Genomic DNA, 16706 nt, shown 5'->3' on the forward strand with positions numbered 1-16706 from the left:
ATATGGTTTGGTTATCTGGTGAGAGGGAAACATGAAGATGAAACCAGGAGATGTCCTTACTGGATCATCAGAGCTGAGCAGGTGATGGAGAAACAGGTTTACCTTTTAGGTGACATGAATGAGTTGAAGGGAAGTTATGAACTGTTTCTGAGAGACAAATAACACCAGGATCCTTTTTTAGGTAGCTGACAGCTGGTAACTGTGCAGGTGCGGATCTAGCAAAGTGTGGCCAAGGGGGCATGTAGGGCATTAACAGGGAAAGGTGGGCACAAAGAAATACTTTTCTTTCTTATTCTCATTTAAAATGTCTAGCTTTTAAAAAATAATTATCTGAATCTTACAACAAACGATTGATAGATTGATGCATATATACCATCAAAACAGTGTACATCACTGTCACAACAGTGTTTATTTTCATTCAAAGGCTTTATGATTTTTCCTATAATGGTGGGCCAGTTTCTAGTCAAAATGCCCGGGCCAATTTTCTTTCCCAGTCCAGCCCTGTATGCAGCTCATCTGCAGTCTGGTGTTACCTACATCTTCCTATTCAGAAGGCAGAATTTCTGAGTTCTGAGTACAATCGAAAGCACCACGACTGCAGTTTTTGTGTTGGATGTAAAAGGCGCACATGACTCTGTGACGTAGGCTAGAATCATGGCAGCAGTCAATGACGGTCCAGGCGTGGGATTTCTCTCGTGGAAATATCCACGTTATCATATCCTTTCTATTGGTAGGTGGCACAGTGCACTTGTGGCAAGTAAGCAAGCTAGAAGACTGGCAAAGTTATGGAAGAAACACATTAACAAGAGAATTCTGAGTAAAACCAAAGTTACTTTCCCTAGTAACTAGTTACTTTGAAAGTAACGAGTAACTTGAAGTAACTGAGTTACTTTTGAGAGAAGTAACTAGTAATGTAACTAAGTTACTATTTTAAAGTAACTTACCCAACACTGCTCGTCACTAATCTTTTAACAAAGTGGGACTTTGGCAACTTTATCTGTGATTGCAGTGTGGCGGCAGTGTTCTCATTCATTGATCTGAAGGTTTTTGCTGACAACAGTGTACAATCGCAAGTTTACAGTGTGTGTGTGCCAGAACAGTGCATCTGGCAGTATCTAACACCTAAAATAAGTCAGAAATGCCATGTTAGTTTGAGGTAAAAATACAGTAAAGTTGCTGTAACCAACACGTGTGTTTTAAATGGCTGGGATCACAAGAAAAATGTTTTACACTTTATTTTTAGCAGCACAGACCACATAATAATTAACAGAAATGACTGTGAGTCTAGAACATAAATCTCTAAATATACACTTTTCTGCTATCGCTCATTTTGAAATACATTGTCAGAATAAAGGGTTGTTTGAACTCTATGTGTGAGGGCTGACTGTGAGGTAGAGGCAGAATAAATTGTTCAGGAGGCTGACAGTCCGGTCCTTCCTTCACATCTGTGATCTAATGTGTCATATATAGAGTGCAGCCAACTAAAGAAAAAAATCAAACTAGAAAGACTTTATAAATAAACAAAAGAATAATAAAACCTCTAACTGTTTAAAATCAACAGATTCTTTAAACCCCCCCCCACCCCCCCACCCCCTCATGCTACACTTTGCAAATTCCCTCCCAGGGACTTTACTAAAGAAGGAGGCCAAAAAGACCCAAACTCGTTTGTCAGTTTTAAAAACAATCTGGTATCAATAACACTAAGATTAAAGACACTGCAGCATGCTTAGAGGCCGCGGGCAACAATATATCAATAGCATTTTTATTCCTTTTATGCTGTCATCATTTGAAATTCTCTTGGAGCTCAAATCTTATTTGATGCTGTATGAAACATTGTGTTTAAAGCAAGATTGTGAAATTGCACTTGTTGGGGAAATGCTTTTACAAAAACAACCACAGGGATTTCACTCTGTCTGCCTTGTTACTTGGTCAAAGACTGATATTATAAATGTACTTAAAAAAAAGTGCTAAATCATGAAGCGAAGAAACTCCTTGCTTCTGCGTCGTTTTCCCCCTTGTAATAATTCCCTTGTTCATTCACTTTCCCATTTAAATTTCCATTTCATTAATAGAGGTAGTCGCTTCAAATGACTGAAAACAAAAGGGGCACTCTCTGTGTCCGTGTGTGCCTAATTGAAACAATAAAAGAAGTAAATAGCCCTGACAGTGTTGCATGCAGTTAGATTAGCTAAGTGCCTCAGTTCTCCAGGGATGTCCTGACTGATACCAGCCATTTGTGTTGTGATGGAGCACAGCCACAGAGAAAATAACTTCATCTATTTGTAGGTGTTGCCTAAATTTATTTTGTGCTCTTATTAAATCATGGTCTTTGTTTCATAGCTTTTAGATTTTTTTTTATAATTGACCAGGATACAACAGGAAGGTTATGTAAGTAAAACTGATCCTGAAATTGATAAAGATTAAGACCTATAAGTAGACTTAATAATTCACCTTGTTATTAATAAAGCATTCATCGATTATTGTGCAACACAAGAGTGGAAAGTGCAGTTGGGTATGCTGTACTAGTGTAACTACAATCAGGTGAGAATTAGGGAGATGGCAGTTAGTTATACATCTAATCACGACTTAGAAAAAGCCTGATCAATCAACAGGACCAATGCAAGCACTCCTTTTAGGTTCCTACACAAATAAAGAAGGCAGAATACGATGATTATATGCATACTGAAGACCAGATTTTTGTATTAGCAGACATGTCTGCTCTAATGAATGTTTCCTCAGGGAGTCAGTGATGTTGTGAGCAGACCTAAAGACACAGCGACCAGTGAGATAGGAGATCACACAACACTGGCACACAGTATGAGGATAGATCACAGCTGTGTGACAACACGGCTGTCTTTAAGGATGCTGCAATTTACACTGGTGAAAATAAACCAAGTAGACCAGATAATAATAATAAAACACAAGTAAATTAACGCTTGCTTGAACAAATTACCTTTTGCTGCAGTGGGAATGAAGACAGGAGGGTGATGTTGTGCAAATGGTGCATGCATATTCAAACTACCTGGATAAACACAATGAAAATTTACAGCTATTTGCTTCTGTGGGGCAATACCAATAAATCTATGAATTTCAACATTATTTCAACAGGAAGAAAACACTCTGTTAGCCCTATGCACTAGGGTTCTGGTCTTTTATTTCAAGGTTTTGATGTCTGTAGATGTAGATCTCATTTTATTTTAGTTTATTTTCTCATGGTATTTTTTGTGACCTGTGCCTCATGCACTGCGTTGAGGCAGCAGTGACACTGGTCACTTATTCCATAACTTTCACATGGATGCATTTCAAGGATTCCTACTCTCACATGCACTGGGTCAGTTTTACTTTTTTAATATTCAGACTTATAAGGCACATTTTAACCAAAATCACAATCTTTTCCTTACCTTAACTAAACAACATGTAGTACATATATTTATCTAAATACCACAACGTAGTTTCTGGCGCCCGAAGAAAAAGTATAAAACAAGTCAAAACAAAGCAGAGGGAAAAAAAAGTTATTCACAATCTCTTAATAAAGTTACTCCACTGATCAAGCCAACCAGCATGCAATTTGTAGTTCTTTTACTAATCACAAGGTGTTTGGTCAAGTTACAGATAACAAAGTAAACCTCATGTGTATTGTGGAGACAGCTGGAGAATCAAATCTATCCTAAAATCTGCTCTGCTCCTTACTCGTGCTCTAAACAACACATTTGCTTAAATGAAACTCAGAGAACTTGATTTACTTTTAGAAATAACAAAACCCCTAAAAAGCTGGCTTATTGTTGTGTTGCAGATAGCATGCAGTGCTTTATGGGTGCTGCCATAAATCACCCTGCAGGCCCAGAGACTTTGCAGAGAGATAGGAAGAGGTGGCAGCAGTACTGTACCAACTTAAGGGGACGAAGAGGAAGTCATATACCTTCACTATCCAATTTGTCATTTACAGAAGTGCTGGAAAGATGTAAAGATGAAATTCCATCCCCACTGAACACCAACCCCCGTGTACGAGGCACACATGACCTTTAGGCTACAGCTGATATAACAGAAATAGGCACCAGTGGGTTGAGCGCTGTGCAGGATCATGTTTGTTCTTCCACAATTAAGCTCAGAACAGGAAACTGAATTCCTGCTTTTTAAATGTAACTCACATTAGAATGTGCTGCATTTAAAGTCTCAATCTAGCAGCAGCTAATAAAAATCCTTTTAAGTTCGGAAATGCTAATAATTAATACCTGGGAAGGACAACTAACAATTACTGAGGTGTGTGAGATGTGAAATATTTGCCCTAAAATGGGTTAAAGTTACTATGGTCCACTCTCCACCATGACCTGGTCCACGCTAGTCCTCAACAGGAGTTGCAACCCCTGATTAAAAATGACAAACATAGAGCTATAAACTTAAAAACTTAAAAAAATAAAAATAAAAATCGAGGATCATTGTTAAAGCTTAACTGCTAATGACATTCTCCATCTCCTCCTCCTAATCCCCCTCCACTCTCCAGGAATGAGAGGCTCATTCCAGGTTATCATCTCCTGCACATCCACACTTCATTACCACAGTAAGGACAATTAACAGCGGCTTTGGAGCATCAGAATTCAAGACACAGTGAAATATCTTTGGGAATTTTAATTCTGAAAACATCTCAACCATAGAGAAACTTAGCAGCCGGTAACTCAGGAACTAATAGGATTGGATGAGAAGTGGCACGGCTATTAAAAATCCTCCTACAATCCTGCCACACTATTTTGCAGCAGTTTAGAGCTGAACTTTTTGTCTGGGCTTTCTCAGGAACTCATTCACCTTTTCTCCCCCCAAGACAAAATGCCTTTCGACACCTCGTTACAAGGTCTGACTTAGGGCTGCTCGATTATGGCAAAAATGATAATCACGATTATTTTCACTGAAATTGAGATCACGATTATTTGACGATATTTATTTAACCCTTTAAGACCTACTATAGAACCAAGTCCACCAGAGCTTATATTATTTTTATTTATTTTTTTTACATGCTGTAGTGCCATTTGTGGGAGCATTTCAAGTTGCTATACATCAATACAACTGTTATAGCCCATATTTTAATAATATGTATGCATTAAGTGCATAGTAATTACATAAATTGCAAAAAAGTGCAATAAACTACAAAAAAAATTGAAAATCGTTTTTGTTTTGTTTACATATATTTCTACTTGGAGAAATTTAAGAGGTTTATCCCTCAAAACTTTAAATACAATAAAGTTGCAAAAAATAGTTTACAACAACAGGAAATTTATTTTGAGTGTCTTCATAGTTTTATTTTGGAGATACAGCAATTTTTATATACTGCAGGAAAAACAAAAAACAATCCTATGATGCAAATTTGCAAAGAAAACAGCATGTGCATCATTTTACTGTGGGAAGTGTTACGAACAGCTGATAGGAACGGCAAAGCGTGTTTCTGGAATATTATGCTTTTGTTCCTGCAAGCGCTTTTTATGCAGTTTTTGCAAAGCTATATGTGGAACGAAACCGTGACCGAGGACAAGCTGATGGCATCAGATGTAAGTACAACTCCTCCGGTTTCATATGCAAAACAAATTATTGCGCTAGCTTACACGGTTCAGGTTCTACAGGGATTTAAAAATAGTTACGCAAAACGGAGCGTGCTGCTCTGACCGGCTTTAAAGGGTTAACAATGACTTTTTAAAAATAATATAAAATAGTGTGCAACACCACTGAAGTTTTTTTTTTTTTTTTTAACTCTTTTCAACCAACGGCAGTCACTCTCCAAATAACTTCTGCTTAGCTTTCTGAGCTTCCCTCGGGTCCTCTTAATCAGCGGTCTCCAACCTTTTTTGCGCCACGGACCGGTTTATGCCCGACAATATTTTCACGGACCGGCCTTTAAGGTGTCGCGGATAAATGAGGGAGGGGCTAATAATCGGCTCAGTCATTTTTAATGATCGTTGAAAGCCCAGATCGTAATCGTGATTAAAATTCGATTAATTGAGCAGCCCTAGTCTGACTGACAGCTTGTAGCAACCTCAGCAACGAAACAAGAAGGCCGGTTCACCTGAAGCGTGTGTAGCAAAAAAACAATTTGATCACAAATTTCTTCCCGCTTCTACTAAATTCTTTTACACTATTTTTCTACAGCAGTATTTTCATTTCTGTTTTCTGAGCAATATCCAAAGTCTTCCTTTCTTATGTAACACTCATGGGATGCTCTATAACTTCTATCTAACTCTTCTCATTGTCCTCAGGCTGGAAACCCTGTTTCCAAGGAATTTGATACTGTAACACAATGTAAACGTAGGTGTTCAGTATTAACAGACAAATACTTGAGCACAACAGCAAGCTACACACAAACTTTTTATACATGCCCATTCAATACACAGCACAAAGATGGGTTTAGGGGTTTGGCTGTGTTGATAGTTTCAGTGGAAATCAATACAACCCACAGATTATTTCACATGCTATTCAGCGAAAACGCAACAGTAGAACTGCAGAGGAAGAGGATGACAAAAGAGAAAAAGCCTTGGCAGAACATGCTCTTAGAGCTTTCTATGCTAAATATATCTGATGTTGTATGGCTTGCGTTTACTTGTCTATAGGAATTGATTATATTGTTAGGAATGACATTATTGATTCTGCTTATACAGTAGATGAGGATCTTTATATTTTTTCTTAAAACAGGCATACATACATTTTCAGTGTGTGTGTGTGTGTGTGTCAGGTAAGCAAATGGTTTTCAGGAAAAAGATGCCAGCATGGATTAAAAAAATGGAAACGTTTGTATACACATGGATCCTGTGACCCAACATAACTATTACTATTATACAACAGCAATATGTGGAGATTCAACTTCATGATACTCATACATTTTCCCATATAGTGGACGCTGCACTCTACTCTTGTGTAATCAATGAAATTAAACACTTCTTGCCTGGTGTCTTAAGATTACTTTTGTCTGTTATCAGACAGTGAAGAGGAAGACAGGAAATGGGGCATGACATATAACACCAGTAGAAGATGGTAATTTAACAAGAGATATTGCAGTTATGTAGGAGGAACTATAACAATTCAACTAAAACACTCAATAAAAGATACTTCTAGCTTCCATGTTGGCTTCTCGTTCATAACCTACTGCATTTTTACCGCATTACCGTTTATCCGACACTGCAAACTTCTTATAGAGCTACAAAGCTTTACTCTGTGCCAAATATGCAAAACAACTTCTAACGTCTTTCAGTCTGGAGTCTCTGGACAGCAATTAGGTCATTTATGTTAAAAAGAGCTGCCTAGCACTACTGAGAATCTAAAGAATCCAGCAACTGTTGTTCTTCACTGCTCTGGTATTAAATTGAGTAAATTTATGTCTTTTCTACACGGGACCAAAGGTTGTTCCTTTTGGCTTTACAGTTATGTAACTGTCCCGAGGGGTTAAGCTGCTAGTTCTGCCTCGAATACTTTGCTTATTTCATTGAAACTTTGCAAAAACAATAACAATAGTCAAGTCTACACCATAGACTGATGATCAACTGATCACTTATAACAGCTCGTTTGTGGAACAATAAAGTCTTTATTAAAAAACAGACTTCCTGTTTATTTCTCTCTGTAATCATAACAGATGTTGCATGAACTAGTCAGTAATTCTCACCCACGTGTGAGTCAGTAGTGCTGTTACTGGAACTGACTTCTTAAAAAGTGAATCATGTAATTAAAACAATATATCTTGTTTGGGAAGCCAACACATTAATCTTGAAAGGCAAATTAAGAGTAGTTGATTTGTAATGTGCTATGTTCTAATGTAGAGATGGTTTTATGTTTGACTTACTTTCTGAAGGTTGGTATGGATCCATGTAAAGATCGTCCAGGGGACGTCCCTGACCCGTGGCTTTGTCCTGACAGCAAGCTATCTGTTTCAAAGGAAAACGTCCCATCACGGTCGTCAGGAACATCCAAGAAGTCCCCGTCACTCCACACTCCAACCATGCCATCCATCGGCTGGTACCTGATCTCTATGGTAACATTGGTCTGGAAATGAAATAGTGAATGAATGAAAATGAGCTTACTTGAAACGGCGTTACGAAGCTTCAAAGTATTTGGATAAAATCATAGTAAATCTTTCAGAAGCAAAGACGTACAGCTTATCTTTAAATGACTTCAAGTACTTAATCTGGTCATTTAATTTGAAGCATTATCTAATATCTAAAATCTCTCTTCAGTTTTAATGGTTAGAAGTTAGGTCTGAAAAACACTTTTTTTTTAACTTTTCCCCAAAATAAAGTTTAAAACATCTTTAAACAGTGTCCTCTCCAGAAACTTATACTTCTACTATAAACTCTACTGTTCTCCACAGATTGACATTTTTATAGTATCTTTTAAATGCGTCTTTGTTTCCTCTGATATGAGACTTCATTTGCTAAGGAAATCTCAGTCTTCTCTCAGCTGTTGTAGGGACTTAATTATGCCTTTGTCAAAATCAGATATAATCACTTGTGATACCTCTAACTGAGAAACAGTCAAAAGACATTTTGCCCTTGCTACATATATAATTTTTATTTGCTAGAATGGCAGTGTATCCAGACATTAGAACATACTCACACAGCCATCAATATCATATCACTGTATGCTGTTAAAGCTTGAGAAACAGCAAGTTACCTGCAGATGCTGTAAAGTTATTTTAATCTAACATATTCTTCGGCACAGGAAGAATGCCTACAGCGTCAACTACCACATGAATTAAAAAACTTAAGCTGGGATTGTACAGTTTTCCAAGACCAACATGTTAGCTTAAGATGTGTGCTAAAGTGTCAGAAGACTGCATTTATGCCAACTTGAGAATGTCAATAAACGGAGTGAGTCCCTTTCAACTCCTGTATTTAAATCCACAACTCTGAAGCAGAAACTGTCTTTAAAAAAAACAAACAAACAGATTTTGGACCCATTAGCAAATTTAACACACTCATTTATATATGTCATTATTAGTTGTGAGGCAGCTTTGACTGACAGGGTGCACCAACCACTGAGCCATGAGTGAGTCTTTATATGTTACAACCAACACACAAGTCAAACTGAGCTTGTAGTTCACTGAAATAAACAACAACAACAACAACAAAACAATAGACAACACAGTAATACATAGTCTTGGCATGTCTATATCAGTTTAATTGTGTAGAAAAAGCTCTTGATAGTAGAAACAAACTTGACAGGACAATAAATGATGTCTTCTGCTTGGTATTTGTTGGGGGAAGTCAGACTGACACTAACTGCTTGTTTAATCCAGGTCAGAAACATGGGTGACACTTTAGTGTGTCTTTAGTGCCTTCTTGGGAGTCTTGCTTGGACAAGTTTTAGCCTCCTGACAACGACCTGATCTTTTTTACAGAGCAGCCAATTTATTCCACTGACAAAGATGGATGAGGAAAAAAATGTACATGGGGCTCTCGGCTCCTTTCTCCTCCATTTCTCTCTGTGTCGCCAGCTCTTCCTTATATCCTCACAAGGCGATAGCTGTGGTCCGCGAGGAGTTCGATTTGTTTCTATGGCAACCACACCAGTGCAGGATTGTAAGTAAAAGTGTTGCTCTCAGGTTATGTCTGGCTTAGTTTTACCAGTTTTTTGGTACAAAATCACCATTCTCCTGTTTTCATGGGAAGCGACTTGCACATATGTCTGTGGATATGTGCATCAATGTGTGCAATGTGTGTAAACCCTGAAGCTCTCCCATGCTGCGTGTCATCATCTCAGAAGCATCACATCAGTGCTCCCGGTTCCAGGAACACCATTCTGCACACTGGGGTGGTTTGAAAGCTCATATGGTTGGCTTCTCTCTCACACACTCAATTGTGCTGCCCTCATTTCCATATACATATTCACTCTTACATTATGCATTCGCTGCTAAATCAGCCTCACTCTCAACCTCACCACTGAACTGCTCTCGGTTGAGCAGTTTTAAATAAAATTTCCAATCAATAGTAAATATCTGGATTCATGTTAAATGCAAATGTGCTGATGTTGCTACGACACACTTGTATTTCCATCAGATCCTCGTTGATGTGAGGGTCCTTAATGCTTGTGCCTTTATAGGCCAAGTGATGACTGTTACATTGCTTATTGTCAGCAGTGCAGGTGGAATTCAAGATTGATTTCTCCATTTAATGGTCCCCTATTTGCTTGTGAATGCATTTTGGAAGCTAATACAATCCCTTTCAATTCTAATGCCGTATGGTAAGTTGTATAATTTACAAAACTAGAAGTTCGATTTAGGCTCAGTTTTAACCTCTGCTGTGTTCATCAGGTTCTTTCAACTACCTAACTAAAGGTAATGTAACCATGGAGTAAAGGCATGTTTTCATGACTGTGATATTCAATAAGTCTATTTTAGATTAGACTCATTTTGACACATTTTGGGCACTTTGGAGTCTCTGCTTGAATTTAAAATAAAGATATTTGAAAGTTCGCAGCAAATGTTGCTGATCTTTTCAGTGAGGCTAAACATGGAGCCTATCCTAGTTAGTTACTGCCTGTGTTACTTTCTGGTGACCAGAGATGGGCAGTAACGCGTTACTTGTAACGCGTTACTGTAATCTGATTACTTTTTTCAAGTAACGAGTAAAGTAAGGGATTACTATTGCAAAAACGGTAATTAGATTACGCTACTTTCCCGTAGTAACTCTGCGTTACTGCGTTACTAAAACCGTGATTTTTTTGCAAGAATGTCTCATGACAGTGACGTAAGCGAGTGCGCCCTTAGTGACAACAGCTGTGTGCAGATCAACAATGGATCACATATCGATTGTGGGAGAGAGTATGAGCGTGCAGCGTTTAAAGCAGGGGTGTCAAACTCAAATACACAGTGGGCCAAAATTCAAAACTGGAACAAAGTCGCGGGCTAACGTTAATATTTATTGAAAAAAGAAATCTTCCTCCAGATATAAGAATGAATCTTTTCTTATGGACTCAAATAAGTTTTGCTGAAAAACTGAATATGGAACAAGCAAAGCTTAATACTAAACTATATATATATATTAGCTGTATAATACCAGTAGGCCAGCTCTAATAGTAATTTGGTGTGGCTTTGCGGGCCAAATGTAATTAGGCTGCGGGCCAAATTTGGCCCGCGGGCCAGAGTTTGACACCTATGGTTTAAAGCGTGGAAGTACTGACCTTACTTTGAGTTTGATTCCATAAAAAGTGACAAAAACATTAGCGTCCATCGTGCGTAGGAAGAAAACTTCTTTTTACAGCGAAAAAAACCCCTAAACTTCCAAGCAAGCACCGAGTGCGCAACGACGTAATGGGAAACTCACAGAGAAAAGGATTCTTCCACTGACCGCTGCCGCACACCTGCACCAGGGTAAACCTCCGCCTACTCCACTCCTGCTTTGCAGGTGAAAATAGAGCAACAGGACCGCTAGTCTTTGACTTTATTTATTTTCTGCTGTGTTTTACTTGCATCTATTTGAAAGACTGAGTGTAAACACAAAAAATATTTTATTTTATGTGCTGGAATGTGCAGAAAATAGGTTTAAATGTTAAACTAATTTATTCAAGTCAGAGAATGTTGCATATAATTAAATTTTTTGCTTGATGCATAAAGTTAAAAGATTAAAACTGATAAAACAAGTTAAAAAAGGGACTTTTCCATTTGATTATATTTTGTATGATGGATTATGTAGAAAAAGTAGAATTGGGCTGAAAGATCTATCGCTTTATCACCTCTTCAGGTTGTAAATCGTGTTTTTAAAAAGTAACTAAGTAATTAATTACTTTTGAAAATAAGTAATCAGTAAAGTAACGGGATTATTTTTTGGGGGAAGTATTCAGTAATTAGTTACTGATTACTTTTTTCAAGTAACTTGACCAACACTGCTGGTGACTAGGAAAAATCTAAACAATATGTAAACTCAACAGTGGCATGTGATCAGTTCATAAAGCAAAGACATCTATAACATCTTTGTGGGAATAATATTTACCTATTTTATGGCAAAATGCTATACTTTCAGCAACAAATTGCTAATTTTGCCATTTGTTGCTTGTTGGGTAACATGTTGTACGTTTATCCAAGCCCTTTTTTTTATTTTCTCAAAACTGTCCTTGTTACCACTGAAAAAGATGTCACTGGTTTAGTAGGATCATTAGAGAGCAAGCCGACTTCTATCCACAATTTTTTTCAATCCAAATTAAGAAAAAATAACCAGATTTTAATGTTTCCTGGTGATTGATGGACCTCTGTTCATCTTTACTTCTGAGATACTCTCCAAGATGCTTTTCTTATACTTAAACATGCCACTGACCTGTTGTCTAATTAGCTGCAAAATGTTCCTCGAGCTGAACTTACTTTTCCTTTTGTTGCCCTGTTACTCAATGTTTTGCTGCCGATCACTTCAAAACAGCTTTGATTTTTTTCTGTTATTTTCTTATTTTAAACATTTGATATGTTATCTGTGTTGTCTTGTCGATAAAATATGGGTTTATGAATGAATCCCAACATAAACTGAAATAAAGCTACAGAAGGCCCAACATTAAAGGTTTCAAATTAGATGGTGCAGTCACATGAAAATGCTGTCTAAATATTTTGATTGGCTCACATTGATTTATGTCTGTAGATTGTTCTAATGTGAGAGTTTACCTTTATTGACGTGTTGTTATCATCAGTGAGTGTGTCAGTCAGCTCTAGATGTCCCTCTTCAGCCACTTTCTGAAGCACCATACAGAAAGTCCCAATGAGTCTGTAGGAAAAGAGCAACAAAGAGCCATGCATTGTAAACAGAAATCAATAGAATCAATAATGGCATTGTGTCACTTGTCTTTTGTTCCTCCTCTGCTGCCCATCTGTTTATCTTTGTTTTACATGCTGCAATAGAGCGCTCGCATCACTGCATTTGGAAAAAAAAACACATGCAAACATACATGTCCTAGTTTAAACCTTTAAAGTTTGCACCCCCCCCCCCCCCCCCTTTTTAAGGCTTTGCTTGTTTAAGCAATACAATGACCAAGCCAAATTTATTGTGTACAACATAATTTCTTTCTTATAAAAGTGTGCTAAACTACCTCACCAGGAGTGTAGAGCTGTGAACTCACATTATGAAAACAAAAATATGACAAAAGAAGCTGTGAATTGCTGAATGGAAAAAAAAAACCCTACATATATATTTATAATATGTTAACATGTCTCTGTCTTTGTTATTAAAAAAACATTTCGCAGTTTAAAATTTGATTTGTCATCTTGTTCCATATTTCATTAAATACATGGGATTTTAATAATTAACAAATCCCTTAGCGGTTTCATTAAATTTTACACAACATCTCCTCTTTTTTTGGATGTAAGCAGCAGTGAACTGAGCTGTTTTGGCCACTGCAGGTGTCTAATTTGATCCATATCACTTTGGCACTCTTTCTACTTCTGTTGGACATTTGCGGTGACAGACAGTGAAAAAGTACTTCACTACCTTTGTCACCAGCTCACTCTGCCATATGCTGCATCTCAAACGAAGTAATTAGTGCCCCAACCCCCCGGTTAGTTTGGAAGTGCATCTTGTGAAATGATTTTTGCTTCTGCTGTGATAACTAATTTTCCTAGCAGATAAGCAATAGGAATTAAGTTTTACTGCCTATTTTAAAATACTTAGACATTTTTCATGCTTAATATCAAACAGTTAACACAAAAATGTTCCACACTGGTCAAAACTACTCTGTAAATTAAACATCTATCCATCTACTATTTATTCTACCTATAAATTATGTCCAAACGAGGTACAGCTAAAAGATATTGCTGTAGCCATGATTGCATTAAATGTGGATTTTTACTATAAAGGCACTACAAAAAAAAGTGGAGGCTGCACATGCATCTTCAACCTAGCCACAAATCAGATTTACAGTCAGCACATTTTCAGAATAGGCAACAAAGTGAAAAAACAAAATGTGAAATATGGTCACATTTCCTCTTCTGTTCCTAAGTTATGGCATTTAATAATGTCCATGAAAGTGTGACATCACGGTGAAGTCTACCGTTGGTATTTTGGGCTTAAAATGTCATTTTATATTCTATCACGTCAGACATTGGTGTAGTAACTTGTGCTTTGAAGCTTAAATATTCATATTTGTGCAAACTGTGGAGAACCTCGAGGCTTTCCTGAGATACTGTGTTCATAAAAATGGGATTGACAGACAGACTGATGATCCATCAACATAATGCTTTCAGGAGAGAATTTCATTTTATGTTATGGAACGTTTAGGAAACATACACAAAACATTTTTTAATATAATGCGTTGCCTCCATCCAGAACCCCCTGAAGAATTACCAACATAATGGTACCTCCCTATTGCAAACTTTAGATCATAAGATGGATTTCTCCACTGCCCAAGGACACCTCATGAAATGTTACAGTGGGTAGAAACTCAGTACAGTGCCCATTCAGGTGGTCAATTAGAGCTGCTGAATAATTTAAAAAGTTTCCCTCATAAAAGTGTGTTGTTTGCAGAGCAGTCAGCCACACATGAAGAACGTGTGCTGAAGTCCACATATGGCATTTCTGCCATATACAGTGGTGACAAACAATGTTTACAGCTACACAAACACGTACCTCGGATAACTCACGGACCGAAAATAAAGCTGCATCTTATATTTCTACTGCATATGTGACATACAGGGTGATAAATATTCAAAGAGAGCATCAAAAGGAAGGAAAGGCATACACACAAACAGCAGCCTGGATATGAGCCCGTAGGGAGATACAATATCATAAAACGAAAGCGTGGAAACAATAGTTAACCAGCTGCCATGCACACACTTGCAAATACACATGCACACACAGAGGAAATCTGTAGGGATCGCAGCCAACAATGTGATCTTCCCAACAGGACTACTGAACCTGACAAGTCAGAATAGAGTGAAGGACTGCAGTACGCACAAACACACACATGTACACAAGGACACCTCCAATTCAACATACCCCCCCCCACCCCACCCCTCCCCCCGAATGCTATCTCAATAAATGAATGAGCTGCAACAAAAGCAGCAATCTGTCTGCTATTATTTTTTTCCCCCTTTCCTTAGATTAATCTCTCGCTCTTTCTATACCTTCTGTTTTCACTTTGTCTTTCCTCTGGAGTCAGTGGTGATGAATTCAAACTACAGTAGAAAGTGAGGCTACATTTGTCAGCAGAGCTTCGAAACTTAATAATGAGGTAAATTTAGACTTCCAGAACTTGACTTCTCTTTGAATTGCAGGTTAAAAAAAAAACCCAAAAACAGTATGTGCTTCCCCCGAGGCGCTGGCAGGTTCTGCCTTTGTGAAAGTGAGTATCTGCCAGGCTCCCCAATGCATAACTCCATGCACAACTCTACAGGCCTGACATGACTAAAGAAAAACGTCTGTGTGGATATAGATGGCTTTGTGCAGAAAACTTTTTTTCTTTTGAAGATGAATAGAAACTTCTGAGACTCTGAGCAATATTACTAATAACCCACTGCACTGTTTCCTTTACCAGACAGGGGTGATCAATATATCCAGTGCTACTTAAATGGTCTGTCATTTCCTTTCAACCCTTGTAGCACGTGTTGCAAGTGCTGAATAATTGAACTGAGCAAGGCCTATCATGTTCTGGCTCGCTTTTTTTTAGCACTTCAAAGGTGGCATTCATTATTGATTGAAGTCCTGCAAACAATTTACTTTCATCTGCTTCATGATTCAGCTCCCTTCCCTTTCAATTTGCATTAATTCTTCTTCTCTTTCTCAATTTAAGGTGTGACTATGGCAAAATGTCTGGCTCAGGTGTATTTGTGAAGAGGTGAGCTCAGCTTTGAAATGTAAAATATTTTTTCCAAGGCAGACAGAGGGTTCGCAAAGATGCTCTAATCCACTGCAGCGGCAGGTAGTGCAGCTGGAGGATAGTGTGAAATGGAAATGTTACAGCTGACAGGAGTGTGTGATTTGGCCCCCGTGATCTGCCAGAAAGTCTCTGCCAAGCACTCTGCTGCCACTAATACAAATATGAGCAGATTCACTGAATGCATCACTGAATTGCTCAAAGATGATCTATTGATTCATGGGGATGCAATCAATACACCCTGTCTCCTTTTCACACACGCAGATGAGCTTAATAGAATTTTTAACCGCAAATGATAGAAAAAGCTATTATGTCTTGCTTTATTGCCCATCAGCATGCCATGGCAATCTGAGTGTGGTCCTGCGGTTTAGCTCCTTTTACTGCTGTGATGCATATACATAAAGCACTCTTACAGCTTTGTAACAGACACATTCCATTGCAGGACAAAACAAAGAATTATATGTAAATGTGTTTGTTTTGACTGATTGTTTTATTTCAAACTATGCCAAAGGATAGAGAGGCGAAGTGGAAGAAAGAGAGAACATAAGGTTTGTAAAGACGCGTGTGGGGGTGCGGAGCATAGACAAAATCTGCCTATTATTGACACAATTTTCATTTTGCACTGAAACAAAAGCAAAAATGAAACCAGGTTTATCTGTTTAGCTGAAGACTCCTCAGTCACACAGGCTGATCAGCAACCCCTCGGTACAGTTGGCCACTAGGGAAATTGTATATTAGCCAACTGGTTTAAGAGTGGTTGCTGGAGATAACTGGCTATCACTGAGTGAAACTGGTCACAAGGAAAGTGTTGCACAAAATTCCTCCATCTGATTTTTTTGGTAGCTGGCAGATTGATACAATTGTGTGAAAAACAGCAGCTAGTCTACATTTAA

The 16706-nt window shown here is 38.0% G+C and overlaps 1 protein-coding gene across 9 annotated transcripts in view; it reads right to left on the reverse strand.

Annotated features, from left to right (window-relative positions):
- Nucleotides 1–16706, reverse strand: part of otofa (otoferlin a) — an 88300-nt gene that overhangs the window by 42138 nt on the left and 29456 nt on the right. For all 9 annotated transcript variants that reach the window (XM_086264297.1, XM_086264300.1, XM_086264295.1 and 6 more), the window contains exons 4-5: nucleotides 12614–12713; nucleotides 7814–8013 (exon numbers count right to left, since the gene is read on the reverse strand). In XM_086264297.1, coding sequence (XP_086120423.1) covers nucleotides 7814–8013; nucleotides 12614–12713 — 300 coding nt within the window. The remainder of the gene's footprint in view (nucleotides 1–7813; nucleotides 8014–12613; nucleotides 12714–16706) is intronic.

Source organism: Aulonocara sp. 'chitande type north' Nkhata Bay, linkage group LG15 (assembly GCF_057382095.1).
Source record: "Aulonocara sp. 'chitande type north' Nkhata Bay isolate Kocher_YH1m ecotype deep benthic linkage group LG15, A_spYH_male_GT1.1, whole genome shotgun sequence".
Lineage (NCBI taxonomy): Eukaryota > Metazoa > Chordata > Actinopteri > Cichliformes > Cichlidae > Aulonocara > Aulonocara sp. 'chitande type north' Nkhata Bay.